General features: G+C 44.7%; 1 protein-coding gene across 8 annotated transcripts in view; it reads right to left on the bottom strand.

Moving 5' to 3' along the window:
- Positions 1-11,669, bottom strand: part of LOC308484764 (uncharacterized protein) — a 48,352-nt gene extending 36,683 nt beyond the window's left edge. For 7 of the 8 annotated variants that reach the window (XR_013990108.1, XM_081019886.1, XM_081019891.1 and 4 more), the window contains exons 1-3: positions 11,206-11,669; positions 9,717-10,071; positions 9,454-9,605 (exon numbers count right to left, since the gene is read on the bottom strand). Coding sequence is in view for 7 of the 8 variants with exons in the window: in XM_081019886.1 (XP_080876012.1) it covers positions 9,454-9,605; positions 9,717-9,944 (380 nt within the window). In the remaining variant the exon portion in view is untranslated. The remainder of the gene's footprint in view (positions 1-9,453; positions 9,606-9,716; positions 10,072-11,205) is intronic. The other variant, XM_081019887.1, reaches the window with a different exon arrangement.
- Between the last annotated feature and the right edge of the window lie 2,477 nt (positions 11,670-14,146).

The raw sequence follows: 14,146 nt of genomic DNA, 5'->3' as shown, positions 1-14,146 counted from the left end.
TACAAGAAACACATGTGACGAGGCTCCACAGAAAAGTGTTAATAAATAAAAGATTGGGCCAGGAATTTGTATCGTCGGACAAAGTTAAGAAGAGAGGCGTGGTGATATATGCAAAAGAGAGCCTGTCACCTAAATTCTTATTTAAAGATGAACATGGAAGAATTTTGGCTATTGAGATACAATATCAAGGAGAGAAACTGTTGATATTAGGAATCTATGCACCTAATGAAGGGAAATCGGAATTTTACAAGAAGCTGCAGGAGACAATGCTGGACTATCTGGATTACAACAACATCATAATGATGGGAGATATGAATGGGGTCGTATCAACTAACATGGACAAGTCACAAAGTCAAAATGTTACAAAAGACGGCAGACTACCTAAAACCTTTTTTGAAATGACTGACAATATGGATTTGATTGACATTTGGAGGACAAAGAACCCACTAGGAAGAGAGGGAACATTCTTTTCTGAAGCCCAACTGACCTGGACAAGAATCGACCAAATATGGATTTCTAGAGGCCTGGCACCTAAGGTCAGAAAAGTGGAAATCTGCCCAAAGACCTGCTCCGACCATAATGCAGTAAAGATGGATATGACACTACTACCAACTGGATATTGGAATTCTGCCTGGGTCAGAGGAATGTGCCACAAGCATAGGCACCGGCAGATATTCCTGTCGACCTCCCCGCGTCTCCCAACCTCTGCTGATAAGCAGGCGAGGTCCGGCGATTCTTCTCAGATGTATGAGAGGAACACACCGTTCTTCCTCTCTCCCCTTTGGTGTCCCCAGGGAGGGGAAAGAAGCAGACAGAAAACTATTTACATCATTTATTTCTGCCTCTTACATCAGTACAGAGAATCATGTCTGCACTCAACAACAGCAAGAAGAAAACTCCTCCCAAGTACATCCAGTACGGGTCATATGACACACACACACACTGAGCTAACATCCGGTGCTCAGTACAGAATGGACTGCCCCTTTGTTCCCATGGCAACAGTCACAAACATCCTGTCTGGCTTTCCAGCCACAAGCAGCTGGCTGAGCTGCTAGAGCCTTTGCTTGCTGCACCATTGGTGCTTTATGGTAACATACTCCCCCTAAAGTATCAATGTGTGCCGCGAGCAAAGCGTCATCCAGAGAAGAAAACAAACAGTTGTTATATTTATAACATTCCCCTGTTGTTTCAGTTCCACCCTTGGAACTACCCGCCACTGGTTTAACCAATGTACCTCTCTGGTTGTGTGACTTCGCATTACCTTGGTTAACAACTCTCTGTTGTGCCTTTGTCTCTGACTCAGACACAGCTTCAATCTGTCCTTGGTCGTTTACAATAGCAACATATGCAAGGTTAGCAAACTCCTTTGAATACCTCTTGGGTGGTACACCCTTCGTTGCTCTCTCAGACCTACGTAAAAGTTGCTGCTCTACTCTGCTTTCTGGTTCATCCTCTGAACTCTCTGGAGAACCAGTACTAAGCTTAATCAATGGTTCATCCTCCTCTTCTGAGGGTCTAGTCATTATGTGAGATTTCCTCTCAATGACTGTGACAACTGAGCTGTCTGAGCTATCGCTGTCATCATCAGTACTACTGAACTCAATAAGATCAAACTCATCATCATCATCATCATCGTTTCCTGTGGGAAATGTCTGTACTACCCGCTCTTGCTTTGGAGCACTCTCTAGGAACTTTGTGAGAATCACCTGACCAGATTCAGACAAAATTACTCTGTAGAGACCCTTTTCATAACCCACAAAAATGCCTCTGGCATTCTTTACTCCACCTGGAGCTTCTGTTCTCACATGAGACCCGAAAACCTTAAAATAGGCAACAGAAGGTTTTCTATTGAACAGCTTCTCAAAAGGAGAACATCCCAACTCTGTTGAGACCTTTCTCAACCACACATGAAGATAGGACGCTAGCGATTCGGCCCAATATTCATGTGACAAATGTGAACTCAGCAATTGCGCATTCATCCCCTTTTGCAATTCTTTGTTCACTCTTTCACAGACCCCCCTGTTCCACGCTTCTTGCGAAACTGCCACTTTGTGGTCTATCCCTTTTCCATCCAGGAACTTCTGAAACTTCTGTAACAGAAAAATTTGCTTCTCATCTGTGAAAAGACAATCAATGTTAGCATCATGCATATTTTTAACCTTGTCACAAAACTCCTGAAACTTTTCTAAAGTTTCTTGCGGCTTCTCCATCATATAAACCCAAGAATAATTAGTGAAACAATCCACACACAAGGTAAAATCGTGCACCGCCTCTAGATGGTTCTAGAGGACCAATCACATCAGCATACACCCGCTGAAATGCTCTGTCGACCTTCTTGGTCTTGGTCACCTTCCTGGTGCTCACACTGGTCACACCTGCAAGAGAGATTTCGTTAGAAACAGAAGAATTACATTTCATGTAATCACTTTGATCAAAAGTCAACAAATACAGTCCATCTTTCTCTTTGGCAGTAAGAAACAGTTCTCCATCTTTGTAGATCTTGCAGCTTTTAGCATCATAGGACAGTTTCAGTCCTTTCTTTGCAATCTGCGACACGCTCAGCAGATTAAATCTCAGTTCTGGAACCAGGTAAACATTACTTATAGTCAAGTTCAGACTCTCAAGATACACAGTCCCAATTCCAGTCGCTTCCAACTCCTGACCGTTGGCCTGTTTCACAGTGAAGCTTTGCTTCTTCAACGTCGAAAACAGTCCTCTGTGCGGGCACAAATGTTTTGTACAGCCCGTGTCGATTATGAACGAGTTCCCAACATCTGGCGTGGTTCCTTTCGCCATCATAGCCTTTGCAGGTTTCACCTGGCACTTGGTACGGCTTTTGCCTGATGCCTCAGGCTTCGTAGAGCTGCTCTTTGCTCCTCTTGACTGGCGCGGCTTCTTACAGTTTCGCTGTAGATGCCCAGTCTGTCCACAATTGTAGCATCGGACAGCACTCAATGCTACACCATGCTCCCCAGTAGCATCAGCAGTGGGGGAATTAGAACTCTGTTCTTCCCTCCCCCTGTCTTTTTCTTCCAGTGCAGCAAGTCTGTCGTGTTCATTCAGGACCACAGCACAAACTCTCTCCGCGGTCAGCTGCGCGGCCGGTAGGGAACCAAGCTGACTGGCAACAACCTTGTAGGTGCGGCTAAGGCTGTTTATCATCATGAAGCAAAACACTTCCTCCTGAAGACAGAAATTGCGTTCCACCATCTGTTGACGCAGAAACTTCATTTCTGTCAGGTGCGCTTGAACATCTCCATCAGGCGCAAGTCTCAGATTGGTCAATTTCTCAAAATACAGCAACGCTGAAGAACCAGCATCTCTCTGATGCGTTGTACGCAGCGTGTCCCAAACCTCTTTCGCATTTTCTAAATGCTGAACATGCACCAACTGATCATCTGAGACACACAGAATTATAGCAGTCCTGGCCCTTACATTCTGTGACTCCCAACCTCTGGTTGGTGCTGCAGGGATGGGGTTTTCAATTACATCAAAAAGCCTCTGATTCTGCAGCAGGGCCTTCATCTTTACAGACCAAGATGAATAATTGTCATTGGTTAGGGGGAGTGGGCAAGGCAAACCTCCCCCTTTCTTGGCATCCATCTTGAAGCCAAGCCTCCAGCTCACTCTGTCAAACAAACTGTAAAATCCAACAGTTGTTTTTGTCTTTCTCACGCAGCAAACTGCAAATTATTTACGCTCTTTGCACCTGGCAGCTAAACTCAGGCTGCTATCGAAAAGTCCCTTCCAAGAGCTCGTAAACCTTGTAGCCAAAACATTCTCTGGTTTTGTTTCGCTTTCCCAGGCTTACACGCAGAGTCCAGCCCCTTTGCCAGTTATTTTCCAGGACCGTTACCTAGCAACAATGCATTTCAATAGGACATCTTATCTACCACAAAAATTTGTGGAATGCAGGCTTCAGCCTTCAAGCTGCAGGCCTCTTCCTCCGGAGCTTTTGTTTTCTTTGAAACGCAGCTCCGTGAACCAGGGAATTAATCTTCCTGCGTTCACACTTTTAGCCCGAAATGCAGCATACCTTGAGCTTTGTTGCTCTGGAAAACACCTCTTCTTTCCACCAGCTGTCTGTGGAGCCTCTGGCTGTTTTCAGACGCTTCTCTTCCTCCTTGGAGCAGAGGAGGACAATCCACCAGCCTCTCATGCAGATGTTCGATGGATCGAAACCATCCTCTGCTACCACTATTGGAATTCTGCCTGGGTCAGAGGAATGTGCCACAAGCATAGGCACCGGCAGATATTCCTGTCGACCTCCCCGCGTCTCCCAACCTCTGCTGATAAGCAGGCGAGGTCCGGCGATTCTTCTCAGATGTATGAGAGGAACACACCGTTCTTCCTCTCTCCCCTTTGGTGTCCCCAGGGAGGGGAAAGAAGCAGACAGAAAACTATTTACATCATTTATTTCTGCCTCTTACATCAGTACAGAGAATCATGTCTGCACTCAACAACAGCAAGAAGAAAACTCCTCCCAAGTACATCCAGTACGGGTCATATGACACACACACACACTGAGCTAACATCCGGTGCTCAGTACAGAATGGACTGCCCCTTTGTTCCCATGGCAACAGTCACAAACATCCTGTCTGGCTTTCCAGCCACAAGCAGCTGGCTGAGCTGCTAGAGCCTTTGCTTGCTGCACCATTGGTGCTTTATGGTAACACTGGATCCTTTAGATGGAAGATGAATGACAATTTGTTTAGAGATCAGGAAATTACCAAGAAGGCCCAAAAAGTTTTGAAGGATTACTTTGAGATAAATATGAATACTACGGTGGAAAAAAGAATCGTCTGGGACGCAAGTAAAGCTGTAATGAGGGGATTCTTGATACAACAGAATGCAGTAAAGAAAAGAACACAAAATGAGAAAAAAGATAAGATCTTGGATAAAATAAAAGAATTAGAGAAGAAATTAAGAGTGAATCCGAAGTCACAGCCAACTCTGAGAGAAATTAAACTTTATCAAACACAATATTCTAAATTGATAAATCAGGAAATTGAATGGAAGGTTAAATTAATGAAACAAAAAACGTTTGAGTCGGCGAATAAATGTGGAAAACTGCTAGCTTGGCAGTTGAAAAGAAGACAAAGATTAAATACGGTTACAAACTTAGAGGTTGATGGAAAAAACATTCAGAATCCAGTGGACATTAGAAAGTGTTTCCAGAGATATTTCAAAAAACTATACACCCAAGGGCCGCAAGACGATGTTGAGATTAAACAATTTTTGGCAAAAAATGGACTATCTAAATTGTCACAAGAAAATAGGACAATCCTGAATTCTAAAATAACACGACAGGAGATTGAACAAGCCATCCAGAATATGCAACTCGGCAAATCTCCAGGGCCAGATGGGCTGACCTCCAAGTACTATAAGACATTAAAAGACTATTTGATACAACCTTTGATGGAGGTCAGCAATGAAATTATGGAGGGGAAGAGGGCACCGGAGTCGTGGAAGGAAGCGTTCATCACATTAATACCAAAGTCGGAAGCTGAAAAGACACAACTTAAGAACTACCGTCCCATCTCCCTTTTAAATGTGGATTACAAAATATTTGCAGACATTTTGGCAAGTAGATTTAAAAAAGTTTTAAATGAAGTAATTCATAAGGACCAGGCCGGCTTTCTCCCAGGTAGACATCTGTTTGCTAATACAAGGAACATTATTGACATTTTGGAACTTTTGCAAACAGATATAAATACAAAAGCAGTTTTAATTTTTATAGACGCGGAGAAGGCCTTTGACAATATCTCCTGGAAATTTATGATGGGAAATTTAAAAGAGATGGGAGTGGGACGGGGTTTTGAGAATGGGATTGAGGCGATATATTCAGAACAGAAAGCTAAATTGATAGTTAATAATGTGGTTACAGAAGAGTTCAAAATTGAAAAAGGGACACGACAAGGTTGCCCTATCTCCCCTTTGTTATTCATTTCGGTTCTGGAAGTGCTATTGAACATGATTAGAGGGGATCGGTTGGTGGAAGGAATTCAGGTCGGTCAGAAACAATATAAATTAAAAGCTTTCGCAGATGACCTGGTTTTGACCCTGCAGAAGCCAGAGCCCAGTACGAAAAGAGTATTACAACTGATTAATGACTTTGGTCGGGTGGCTGGATTTAAATTAAATAAACAGAAAACTAAGGTTTTGGGGGAAAATTTGACTGATACAGAGTCAGAACGGTTTCAGAATGAGACGGAACTTAATGTGGTTAAAAAAGTAAAATACCTAGGGGTAAACATAACAGCAAAAAATCTAAGTCTATTTAAGGACAACTATGAAAAATGCTGGACAGAAATTAAGAGAGACTTAGATAGCTGGTCAAAATTGAAACTTTCTTTGTTAGGCCGAATTGCTGCTATTAAGATGAATGTATTGCCAAGGATGTTGTTTTTATTTCAAACACTTCAGGTTCTGGACAAAACGGAGTGCTTTCAGAAGTGGCAGAGAGACATTTCTAAGTTTGTCTGGCAGGGCAAAAAGCCCAGAATTAAGTTTAAGATATTAACTGATGCAAAACAAAGAGGGGGCTTTGCCCTGCCAGACTTAAAGTTGTATTATGAAGCCGCAGCGTTCTGCTGGCTAAAAGACTGGCTACTTCTTGAAGACACTGATGTGTTAGATCTGGAAGGGTTTAACAATGCTTTTGGATGGCATGCATATTTATGGTATGACAAGGTTAAAGCAAATAAGGCCTTTAAGAACCATATTGTCAGAAAATCACTGTTTAATGTCTGGACAAAATATAAAGACTTGCTGGAAAATAAAACACCAAGGTGGCTTTCACCTTTGGAAGCTAAGGCCCGAAAAAGACCCAATATGGAGGCTAAATGGCCAAAATATTGGGAAATACTAGAAAAGGATGGAGACAATTGGAAATTGCAGAGTTTGGAGAAAATGAAAGACAAAGTGCGAGATTGGTTACATTACGCTCAGATTAAAGAAGTTTTTAAAAATGATAAGAAACTAGGGTTCCAGGTGGAGAAATCGAAACTAGAAACAGAATTGTTAGAACCAAAGATTAAGGTACTTTCAAGGATGTATAACTTGCTGTTGAAATGGAATACACAAGATGAAACGGTTAAATCGGCTATGATAAGGTGGGCACAGGACATTGGGTATAATATCATGTTTGAGGACTGGGAGAGGTTGTGGAGTAATGGATTGAAATTTACTGCATGTAACACTCTGAAAGAAAATGTAATGAAAATGATTTATAGATGGTATATGACCCCAGTCAAACTTGCAAAAATTTACCACCTGTCTGATAATAAGTGTTGGAAATGTAAAGAGTGTGAGGGAACGTTCTTCCACCTCTGGTGGACTTGCCCTAAAGTGAAGGCGTTCTGGGAAATGATTTATAATGAATTGAAAAAGGTATTTAAATATACCTTCACTAAGAAACCAGAGGCTTTCCTTTTGGGTATTGTCGGCCAAGGGGTGGCAAAGAAGGACCAGACATTTTTTATGTATGCAACAACAGCAGCAAGGATACTTCTCGCAAAACACTGGAAAACTCAAGATCTACCCACACTGGAAGAATGGCAGATGCAACTGATAGACTACATGGAACTGGCTGAAATGACCGGCAGAATTCGTGACCTGGGAGAAGAGAGGATTGAGGAGGATTGGAAGAAATTTAAGAATTATTTACAAAAGCATTGTAATTTGAGTGAATGCTAAATAAGATGCTAGACTAAAATAATTGAGCACCACTAAATTTAGAAGTTTTTAAGAAAATAAGTAAGACTGTGAAAATTTAACTCCTTTCGAGAATTATAAGATTATGAAATATAGAAGGGATATAAGAATTTAAATAAGATGATAAATTGCTGACAAAACGTTATAACGATGAAAGTGGGAGCGGGAGATGTGAGGAAGTCCAAAGAAAATGTGAAACTATGTTAAGACAAATGTTATATTGTTTATTATGTTTACTTCTATTGTAAAATTCAATAAATTGCTTTAAAAAAAATAAAAATAAAAGGAAGATATTCTACAGAGCTGCTCTCCGAGTGGTTTATACTCTGCAAGACTCTGCAAAACTCTGCTGCGCAACGACTGTATTATTGAGACAGTGAATCCGGTGCTCTCAGCTCTGAGCTGTGAGTCCACAGCACTGTGACCGTTTCCTGTGAGAAGGAGGTCTCTGGCGGTGCTACCCAGCTCGCCTAGCCCAGTCGGGGTTGAGGTGCAAGAGTCCAGTTGGTGCACTGGCTCTAGGGCGATGCTGACAGAGCTTCCCCCGACCCCAGCCCCCAGAACAGGCAGCTCTCCGCAAGCCTTGGGAGACCGGCGCAACTTCCCGCCGGGCTCCCACACCTTGCGGATATCTGCCTGAAGCCCAAACCAGGTCGGGGAACAGCGGGATGGCGGCGTTCCACCTCCCCGCTGTCCCCCGAGCTTGTGGGGCTGGCGGCGGAGAGAAGCACGCTTCTCCCCACCGCCAGCCTCCAAACCAGGTCGGGGAACCGAAGCCCGGGGCGCGCTGTGCAGCGCGCCCCCGGCTTCTAGATGCAGGCTGCTATCCGCAAGCCTAGGGAGCCCGACGGGAACTCCCGCGGAGCTCCCAAGGCTTGCGGAGAGCTTCCTGAAGCCCGGAGAGCGAGAGGGGTCGGTGCGAACTGACCCCTCTCGCTCTCCAGGCTTCAGCGAAAGCCTGCATTCACCCCATAGGACGCACACACATTTCCCCTTCATTTTTGGAGGGGAAAAAGTGCGTCCTATAGGGCGAAAAATATGGTATGTTTTTACTTTGATTTTATTGGTGTTAGCTGCCCTGAGCCCGGCTCTGGCCGGGAAGGGCGGGGTATAAATAATTTTTATTATTATTTATTATTATTATGACTCTTTGGGTCTCCTCCTTAGCACAATAGCAACCTCCCCTCCTGCAACTTCCAGGACCGTATTTAGAAGCTTCCTGCCTCTGACTGTGGAGACAGAGGATCATACGGGAACCTGCATGCAGGACCTGAAATCACAAGCCCTCTCCCCAGTTATGATTTCCAGCAACTGCTGTTCAGAAGCACTGCTGCCATCATAACTAGAAGCTACTGATCGCCCTCTCCCACATGAGTGTGTCTAATCCTCTTTTAAAGCCATTTCAATTGCTGGCCATCACGACATCTTGTACCTCATGCTTCCTTTCCTAAGAAGGATTTTGAAAGCAGAACTTTGACCTTGTGTTGTGTACTAAACTTGGATCCTAGAACAATAGGCAAGTAGGATCGTGGAATGCAACAATTGATTTGGTCTGCAGGAAAAGACCAATCAGGCTCCAGGAGGGAAGCAGAATCAGCCAATCAGACGTTGTGTAAATAATGTATATAAAAGCCTGAGGTTTGGGGGGCAATTCAATCACTGTTTTACAAGCTGCAATAAAGAGCATGAAATCACTGCAGGGCTCTGAGTATATTTCACCTTGCCTGACACACGTACATTCTGCTGCCTTTCGTGTGGAGCACTTGTGGCGGACTCCTAGACTTGGCTCTCTGGGGATGCTTGGGATGAAGGGGTTCCCTGCTGTATTCTTCCACTCGGCCTCTTGAGCTGCTGAGCTCCAGCGGTCCTGATGCCCCATTGACAACTCTCTGATCAAGAGGAAAAAGAAAGAAAGAGGCAGGTGGGTTGCTGACTGAGATCCAGGAACACCTCGGATAAACCTGACAGGCTAAGCCCCAGCAGAAAAGGTGCTCTCTTACCTTTGATGGAAAGAGAACCTTTGGAGAAAGAGCCCTGTCCATGTTGATCCTCTTCAGCTCTGCTGCAGAAAATGGTTGAGAGGGCTGATGGCTTCTTCTAGAACTTTCTGCAACTTTGCTGGGCAATCCCAAGGACTCAATTTCTGCGAAGCCATGTGGGAAATGTTTATTGCTAGGACAGGGCTGGGAGGGCAAGCCTGCAAGTCCTCTCCAATTCTGGAGCAACATGTGAAGAGTTGAATGGTCACAGCCCAGTCTTTTTGTCTGTCTCCAGTTGTGTAGATTTAGACACAGATCCAGAATTGTGATCTATGGATCCAAGTTAATGGCAGATGATCCAGGAAGATCATGGGATCTAAAAGACATGTTACCAAACATAGCCACACACAAAAAAGGATCGTAATGAGTGATCTCATGAACCTGTCTTTCCCAGTCTAGAGATTTTTCCACAATGCTGGAACTTGGGAAATCCTTATGACTAAGATTTTCAACACTTAGAGACGCTGAGCATCAGGGCGTTTGCAGAATCCACATTGCTGGAACCATCCCTGAATTTTGATTATCTCCTTTACCTGATACACTTACCTATGCGGAACTGAAAATGTCAGATTTGGTACTCTTCCAAAGGCATATTTCTAGAATTTGCATGAAAAACTTAAATTAAAAGCTGTTTAAAGACAATTTAAAATGTTTGTGTTTGTTTTTTCTTTCGAATTGCACAGTTGCACAATGGTTAAAATTGTGGGTTTCAAAGGCATTGCAAAACACTTTAAAGAATAATGAGTGAGTGCTGTTTTTCTGAAACCTCCCAGAGGACTGTGCAGGGGCTTATCTATTACTGACATCCTGAAATCAATTCCTGCTGGGATTCAAACAGCGTGCGATCCAAGGGATATCGCAAATAGCAGAATAATGGTGTGCAAGAATCAGCTTGTGAAGGTGAGGGCACTTGCAGATTACCTGCCTACTGAGCAGTCATTCTGATTTGTTTGAGGGGCAGTTAAATACCATCCCTTCATATCCCTCCCCTCCTCCCTCAGAATTCTAGGAACTGTAGTTTGTGAAGGCTGCTGGGCATTGTAGCTCTGGGAAGGCTAAACTACAATTCCTGGAGGGGTGCTTTACACTGACATTGCATCAAAGGAAGTGCTATCCCACACTTCCCAGTGTATTTTCCTGTCACTTTTCTGACTGCAAAAGGTCAGGGAATCAGGTTTGTTGCACAAGATCTCCCAAGGAACCAGAACTGTGCCACTTGAATCTATTGGTATGTGACTGAACCCCACTCGAAATAGTGGCAGTTCAACTGCCTTTGCAAAGACAGGGTCATCCTTGTGGCAAACCCTTCTGGGACCCATCTAGAGATTCTCATGGGTAAGCTGCTCCAGAGGTCAGCTGCTCTGAGTAAGTGAGCCCAAGTTGCATTCTAAAGGGAGAAATCGCTTGCAGCAATGAAGCGTCCAGAACTCTGGGACTTTTCTAGGCTTACCGTACCTCCTCACAAAGCATGCTGGTGTGACTGAATTCCCAGTGCTGAGAGAGAGGCCTGCAAATACGTTCTTTTCTCTTCTATGCACCAGCTTGCTGTGGGGAAATACATATCCCATGCCAAGACAAAAAGCAGGGCAGCTGCTGCTATGGAAACTGTGGTGGCAACGAGGCAGTGCCTGCTTCTGGCCTGCTAATAAATTGGCCATTGTGAAACGTGGGTCACCTCTCAAAAAGGGAGGAGCCGCCATAGCAGGGAGGAGAAAGGAAACACACAGAAAAGGGTGTTTGTGTGTGTGAATAGAAATGACACACCCTTGAACATTCTGTAGGTGAAAACAAAGATAATTGGTTGTGCTTCAGATCCAGATCATAGCTGTCAACGTTTCCCTTTTTATAAGGTAAATTCTCTTATTCTGAATAGGATTCCTCGCAAGAAAAGGGAAAAGTTGACAGCTATGATCCAGATGCTCTTTGAGGAAACTGAATTTTTTTTAAAAATCCATTTCAATGGGAGTTTAGGCCCAGTTTTGGCACAGAAACTGCTTTGGTCGCCCTGTATGATGACCTCTGTCGAGAGAGAGACAAGGGAAACTTGTCCCTGTTAATTCTTGATCTCTCAGCGGCTTTCGATACCATTGACCATGGTATCCTTCTGGAGCAGCTGCCTGAGTTGGGGGTGGGTGGAACTGCTTTGCAGTGGTTCTGGTCCTACTTGGATGGTGGCCCCAGAAGGCGATGCTTGGGGAATGCTTTTCAGCCCCATGGAGCATTCAATGTGGAGTTCCTCAGGGCTCAATTTTATTCCCTGCTACTTAACATCTACATGAAACCGCTGGGTGGGGTTATCCAGAGGGTTGGAGTATGTTGTTAGCAATATGCTGATGACACTCAGCTCTGTTTCTCCTTTACATCTGCAGGTGAGGCAGTGGAAGTGCTGAACCAGTGTCTTGCCTTGGTAATGGACTGGGTGAGAGCCAACAAACTGAAGCGCAATCCAGATAAGACTGAGGCACTGTTAGTGGGTGGTTCCCTGGACCAGATGGCTGGGAGGTCACCTGCTCTTGATGGGGTTACACTTCCTCTGAAGGATCAGATTCGTAGCTTGGGGGTACTCCTGGATCCTGTGCTGTCACTCAAGGCTCAGGTGGCCCCAACGGCACAGAGCGCCTTCAGTCAGCTTTGGCTGGTGGCCCAGCTATGCCCCTATCTGGACAGGGATAGCCTAACTACTGTTGTCTACGCTCTGGTAACCAATAGGCTAGATTACTGCAAGGCGTTATACATAGGGCTGCCTCTGAAGACGGTTCAGAAGCTTCAGCTGGTGCAGAATTCAGTGGCCAGGTTGCTCACTGGGACAATATGATTTGAGCATATTACACCGATCCTGGCCTGACTGTACAGGCTGCCAATGAAATTCCAGGCCCAATTCAAAGTGATGGATCTGATCTATAAAGCCTTAAATGGCTCAGGAGCACAATACCTCAAGGACCACCTCTGGCCATATAAACTGACCCAGACTTTGCAGGTGTCAGGTGAAGCCTGTCTTCATGTGCCTCCTCCATGTGAGGTTGGGGGGTGGGGGTGACAACACAAGGATGGGCCTTTTCTGCAGTGGCTCCCTGTTTGTGGAAAGCTCTCCCCAGGGCGGTTCTTCTGGCACCTTCATTATATATCTTAAGGCGCCAGGCAAAAGTGTTCCTCTTCAGCCTTTGACTGATTAATATTCTACAGCCTTTTAATATGTACCTATGGAAAGGGGGAGTGTTATTGTTTCACTGTTTTGTTTTGATTATTTACTTGTGTTTTTATCTTGTATTTTATTCTGTGAATTGCCCTGAGATCTTATGTTGAAGGGTGGTATACAAATTAAATAAATTAATAACATACTCTTGTGCACTGGAATTTGGACACTGGAGGGCAACTGGGATGGTCAGAGGTCTGTTAATCCAATGTATGTACAAGCCATACATTTAACACCTGGAGATGAATAACACTGTATAATTTGTTTGCTTTTGTAACTTGAAAATTTCCCCCCCTAAAAGAACATGAAACCATAATCCATCTCTAAGAAATATTTCTGTCCCCACCCACCTCCCCCAGAGTACAGATATGTTGTAAGCCGCCAAGAGTGGCTGGGGTATAAATGAAACAACAACAGCAACAACAATAATTGCAGTCTTATGGCGAAATGCTGTTCCAAAGTTCCACAAGCGAGCTCTGTGGGCGCCACTGTAGTTGATGTTCCGTTGCACATAAAGGGATGCTGTGTCTCTATACAATCACTTTCCAGCTATAGCTTTGACTCCCTTCATTGGTCAGTTTTTCTGAAAGTGCTAAAGTCCAATTTGGGGCAGCAATAAGTAAGGCTTCCTCAAACTCGGCCCTCCAGAGATGTTTATGGGCCTACAACTCCCATGACCTCTAGCTAGCAGTGGTCAGGGATGATGGGAATTGTAGTCCCAAAACATTTCGAGGGCCGAGTTTGAGGAAGCCTGCAATAAGTTGTCCAGCTGCTTTGGTTCCCCCCGCCCCCGCTTCTATAGGGATGGTCTTGGTCCAACTGGTCCCTCCTGCTCTGGGTCAGGAGCGCTATGGGGTGGGAGGTGGGGCAGCCAGGTAAAAGGCACACGACACAGGCAGCTTGGGGAACTGTGGTTTTAATGTAAATTTGTTTGCCTTTTTAAACATAATTGTCTGTTGGGGTATTTTTAAATGCTGGTTCTAATGCATAATCGCGAACCGGAAGTCTCCGCAGCAACCTCTTTAGCCCGCATCCCCTTGGACCGCCCATAGGCGCCGCCACGTAATTCCGGTCAATCTCTCTCTTTGCCGCATTCCTCCTCCACCATGAAGTCGCGCGGGTAGAGCGGCCCACGCTCCTCAGACTCGTCGCGTCAAGGAAAGGAGGAAAAAGAAGCGTCGGTCGCTCTAGCCCGCGC

The sequence above is a fragment of the Podarcis pityusensis genome (genome assembly GCF_964106645.2).
Source record: "Podarcis pityusensis genome assembly, chromosome: 9".
NCBI classification, from domain to species: domain Eukaryota; kingdom Metazoa; phylum Chordata; class Lepidosauria; order Squamata; family Lacertidae; genus Podarcis; species Podarcis pityusensis.
Note: the sequence above shows the minus strand (reverse complement) of the source record. Positions and strands in the feature narration are given on the sequence as shown.